At 34.9% G+C, this 5,360-nt stretch overlaps 1 protein-coding gene across 1 annotated transcript in view; it reads left to right on the top strand.

Annotated features, from left to right (window-relative positions):
* The window catches only part of SHCBP1L (SHC binding and spindle associated 1 like), a 35,573-nt gene extending 31,217 nt beyond the window's left edge, over nucleotides 1-4,356 (top strand). The window contains exons 8-10 of the mRNA XM_017524502.2: nucleotides 628-878; nucleotides 1,847-1,969; nucleotides 3,986-4,356. Of these exons, the coding sequence (XP_017379991.1) occupies nucleotides 628-878; nucleotides 1,847-1,969; nucleotides 3,986-4,237 (626 nt within the window). The 3' untranslated portion in view covers nucleotides 4,238-4,356. The remainder of the gene's footprint in view (nucleotides 1-627; nucleotides 879-1,846; nucleotides 1,970-3,985) is intronic.
* The last annotated feature ends 1,004 nt before the right edge of the window (nucleotides 4,357-5,360 follow it).

Genomic DNA, 5,360 nt, shown 5'->3' with positions numbered 1-5,360 from the left:
AAAAAAAAAAAAAAAAAAAGAAAGAAAAAGATTACACTATAGTTATGTATCTACTTTATATTATTTGCTAAAAATATGTGAAACTGGGCACTGTGCTATGTACCTGTAGTCCCAGCTTACTCAGGAGGTTGGGGCAGGAGGATCACTTGAGCCCAGGAGTTTGAGACTAGCCTGGGCAATATAGCAAGACCCATCTCTAAAAAGGCACACACACTGGCCGGGCGTGGTCGCTCACTCCTGTAATCCCAGCACTTTGGGAGGCTGAGGTGGGAAGATCACCTGAGGTTGGGAGTTAAAGATCAGCCTGACCAACATGGAGAAACCCCATCTCTACTAAAAATACAAAATTAGCTGGGTATGGTGGCACATGCATGGAATCCCAGCTATTCAGGAGGCTGAGGCAGGGGAATTGCTTGAACCCGGGAGGCAGAGGTTGCAGTAAGCCAAGATGGCACCATTGTACTTCATTCGGCCTGGGCAACAAGAGTGAAACCGCATTTCAAAAAAAAAAAATGCACACACACACACAAAAGGAAAAACTTTAGTAGTAGCAAGTATTGTTGAATGACTAAAGGGCTTTAAAATGGGAGATTACTGATTTAATGTATTTTTATCCCTATGAATCAGGAGTTGGAAAGAGAGAGGAAATTATGATTACTTCTGAACCTTCTCATGACAGTTTTGTGGTGTCCAAAGCTGACAATGTGAAACTAATGCATCTATCTTTGATACAACAAGGGACGGTTGATGGTATCGTGGTGGTGGAGTCTGGTCACATGACTCTAGAAAACTGCATATTAAAATGTGAAGGAACAGGAGTGTGTGTTCTTACAGGGGCTGCTTTGACAATTACAGACAGCGAAATAACTGGTGCTCAGGTATTTCATTCTTTTAAAAAGTATGGCTTTATATGACTATAGATAACGCCTTTGAGTGATCTTAGTATACAAATAAAGGGTAGCAATTTCTTCATCTTTTAGTGGAATTCTAATTAAACTTAGTATCTGGTAGACATCAACAAAATGAGTACAAGAGTGTCATCATACCTTTAGGAAAAATGAAATGCTAGGTCCAAAGTGAGGAATATTTAGCTTTGTTTTATAAGCGTGATTTTTTTTTTTTAATCTGGAAAACAGTGGCTATACCACAAATCATGAGCCAGTTATTTGATAGTTTATTTTTAAAGAAATAAGACATGTAAGTTATCAGACATTGACGTTAGGTTTTATGATTAGTTCTGACAGCCTCTGAATAATCAGGACATAAAAAACTTGAAGCCCAACAGTGGCTCATCCCTGTAATCCCAGCAGTTTGGGAGCTGAGGTGGGAGGATTGCTTGAGCCTAGGAGTTTGAGAGCAGCCTGGGCAACCCAGCAAGACCTTGTCTTTTACAATAAATAAAAATTAAAAGCTTGAGTCTTTAGATAACAATCACAAAGATTATTAACGGACTGGAGAATTGGATGAGAAAAAAGATTAAAGGAAATAGAAAAACAAGAGTACCTTTTAAAAGAATTTTTAAAATTTCCACTAAAATGAGGAAATAGACTCTAGTGGCATTACATGGGATTTATAGGAGATGTAAATTTTTACATTTGCTTAAAGAGGTTTTGGACTCCCTTGTAGAAAATCATTTGGGTGGCAGAATAAGGTAATAGATTATATGACCTCAACCTTCTAAGTTTAATGATGCTCTAACAGATATTTACATTTTCAATATTTTTAAGTATTATGTTTACAATTAACAGTTGCATGCATATCATGTGTTTTCATGTAATGTTTACATTGCTAATACATAATTACAATTTTCAAGTCTAAAGAAGATTAATTTACTTTTAATTTACAGGGTGCTGGTGTTGAACTATATCCTGGAAGCATAGCCATTTTGGAAAGAAATGAAATTCATCACTGTAATAACCTCAGAACCAGTGACAGTTCAAAAAGCACCTTAGGTGGAGTTAATATGAAGGTATTCTCTTATTTCTTGATGTAGAATTGTTATATGAATTGTAACTAATTATAAGTACTAAAATATTAGTTTTAGTCTTAAAAGGTATTCTAAATATCATCATTGAATTTGAAAAGAATAGTACAAGTAATAAAATATGGTCAAATGATGGCTGATGGGAAATAAGTTTAGCTTTATAATTGAATAATTGGTACTTAAATTCTTTGCAAATAACCTTGAATGTGATAAATTGTATAGATTTTTCTCTTAAAGACATTTTAGAGTTTTCATTGATCAGATCTGTAATACATTTTGATATTACAAATTACTTAACAAATAAAGCAAATTAAGAATAATAATATATTAAGGAGCATTTGAAGTTTTACTTTCAAAGTTGTGTTAAATGATGTAAGCTAACCAATTAAAACATTAATAGCAATAATTTCTAGGTGAAATGTCTTTTAATTCCTTTCTGCTTCTATAAATCCTATCTTTCTAAGTCCCTTTCTAGGCTTGTGTAGTTAATGAACTTTCATGTTAATGAAGTTTTTTTCTAGAACATTCTAATTTTTTGTTTTGTGAATGTACATTTTGTCTCCTCAAATAGATTATAAATTACCTAAGGGCAGGAATTGTATTATATATTATTAGTAGCCTCCCACTCCCTGTATGATTCTGGACACTGTCAGATAATTGGTTGAAAATAAGGTACAAATGGTGAATTGGAGCAGTTTTAAAATCTTGGATTTATCTTAAAACATTTTTTCTGTTCTTAAATATTTTTCAATTTTTCAGTGGTCCTTGAACGTTAGCTTGCATCAGAATCATTGTTACAGAGGCCCACTCCGCTTTCTGATTCAGTGGGTCTAGGGTAAAGCCTGAGAATTTGTTTTGTAAGTCCCTAGGTGATGCTGATACTGCTGGTTGAACTGACACTTTAAGAATCATATTCCTGCTGGGCATGGTGGCTCACGCCTGTCATCCCAGCACTTTGGGAGGCTGAGGCTGGTAGATCATGAGGTCAGGAGCATGAGACCAGCCTGGCCAATATGGTGAAACCCTGTCTCTACTAAAAATACAAAAATTAGCCAAGCATGGTGGCACACATCTGTAGTACCAGCTACTTGGGAGGCTCAGGCAGAAGAATCACTTGACCCTGGGAGGTGGAGGTTGCAGTGAGCCAAGATTGTGTCACTGTACTCCAGGCTGGGTGACAGAGTGAGACCCCATCTCAAAAAAAAAAAAAAAAAAAAAGAAGAATCGTATTCCTGCTACTCAAAGTGTGAGCCATGGACCAGCAGCATTGGCATCACCAGGTAGTTCGCTAGAACTGCCTCATGCCAGACCTCTTGAACAAACTGTGGTCTTTAATAAGCTCCCCAGATGATTTATACTTAAATTAAAATTTGATAAACATGGTTTATAAAATCTAACAAGATCTGGGCCCTGCTTTCTCCAACTTCATTTCCTTCCAATTTTCCTCTTATACAATGCATTCAAGCCACAGTGGCTTTCTTTGTGTTCCCAGAAATTATTAACCTTGTTTTGGCTGTTACCTTCACCTGAAGCACTCTTTCTATAGATCTTCTTATTGCTATCTGAATGTGATTGTCCCTCTTCAAAGAAGTCTTTAAAAAGAACACTCTAGTTCTAACCTCTCCCCACCCAGTCATGCTATCACATTACCTTATTTTCTCCAAATCACATATTATCTGAAATTATTTATTTTCATGTTTATTATAAGAGGTCAGCTTCATAGGCCGTATCCCCATACAGAATTAGTTGTTTTTATCAGTAACTGATAAAAGTTAATTGAAAACTTCATTTAATATTTTCTTATTAACCACTTTTGTAGTTAATAATACATTAGATGGTATCCTGAAAATAGCGCTTAACACTTGTTCAAAATTGGGAGTCTCGGCTGTTTGAAGAAATCTGTTAATCTAAGAATAAAGTCAAAGCTATTTTTAATATGTTCATTACTCCATTTTTTAAATAAAATTATTGAAAAACTAATTTCCTCAAATAATTTAACAGGTTCTTCCAGCACCCAAATTGAAGATGACTAGTAATCATATTTATAGCAACAAAGGCTATGGAGTAAGCATTCTTCAGCCAACAGAACAGTTTTTTATTGTAGCAGAAGAAGCTCTCAACAAAAGGGCTGCTTCAGGAGATAAAAAAGATGATAAAATGCTCTTCAAAGTAATGCAAAGCCTGAATCTGGAAATGAATAATAATAAGATAGAAGCAAATGTAAAGGGGGATATCAGAATAGGCACAAGTTAAAGCATCTGGATTGACATTAAAGTTTTATATTTCAGAAATATGTTTAATAAATGATTCTCATATCCCATTGAAATAGTAGTTTCAATTAAATTCAAAGCTTAATTAAAAATATTTAAATATCTTAAAGATTTTTTTGAATGATTCATTTTAACATTTTTAAAATAACAGCTTTATTGAAATATAATTCACATAACATAAAATTAACACATTACAAAGTGTACAATTCAATTAATATATTTTTAGTATATGGTACAGTCATCACTAATCCAGAAACAAATATGGTTTTAAATATTGTTTTCTAATACTCCTCCAATAAAAAGCATTAGGTGGGCTGGGCACAGTGGCTAATGCCTGTAATCTCAGCATTTTGGGAGGCTAAGGCAGGTGGATCACCTGAGGTCGGGAGTTCAAGACCAGCTTGACCAACATGGAGAAACCCCATCTCTATTAAAAATACAAAATTAACCAGATGTGGTCACATATGCCTGTAATCTTAGCTACTCAAGAGGCTGAGGCAGGAGAATCGCTTGAACCTGGGAAGCTAAGGTTGAGGTAAGCTGAGGTGACGACATTTCACTCCAGCTTGGGTAACAAGAGAGAAATTCCATCTCAAAACAACAACAACAACAAAAATAAAACAGCAACAACAAAAAAGCATTAGGTATTCTATATAGACAGTTGGGAAAATTTAATTTATAGCTAATTCCCAGTAACCAGAATAAGATAATATGTTATATATTAAAATAGGATAGGTTCTTCAAGCTCATTCTTGTTGGTAAAAAATTTTAGAAGAAAAAAAGTGAAAAAAAATAGAATGGATTCAACAGCAAGAAACAAGGAAATCCAAAATAACAGAGATAAACAATATAGAAATGTATTTCTCCCTCATAGTCAAGAAGTGCAGAGCTACTCACTATAGGTCTAATAGATGTTCCTTGCAGGAACTCAGTGTAGGGTTGATAGGTATGTAGGTATTTCACATTGTCAGAAATGCAAGTTTCTTCTATATTGTTTCACGATTGTAAGATTTCCATTAAAAACCACCATACTTGCCAGGCACAGTGGCTCATGCCTATAATTCCAGTACTTTGGGAGGCCGAGGCTGGCAGATCATGAGGTCAGG

This window comes from Cebus imitator, unplaced genomic scaffold (genome assembly GCF_001604975.1).
Source record: "Cebus imitator isolate Cc_AM_T3 unplaced genomic scaffold, Cebus_imitator-1.0 Scaffold33, whole genome shotgun sequence".
NCBI lineage: Eukaryota > Metazoa > Chordata > Mammalia > Primates > Cebidae > Cebus > Cebus imitator.
Note: the sequence above shows the minus strand (reverse complement) of the source record. Positions and strands in the feature narration are given on the sequence as shown.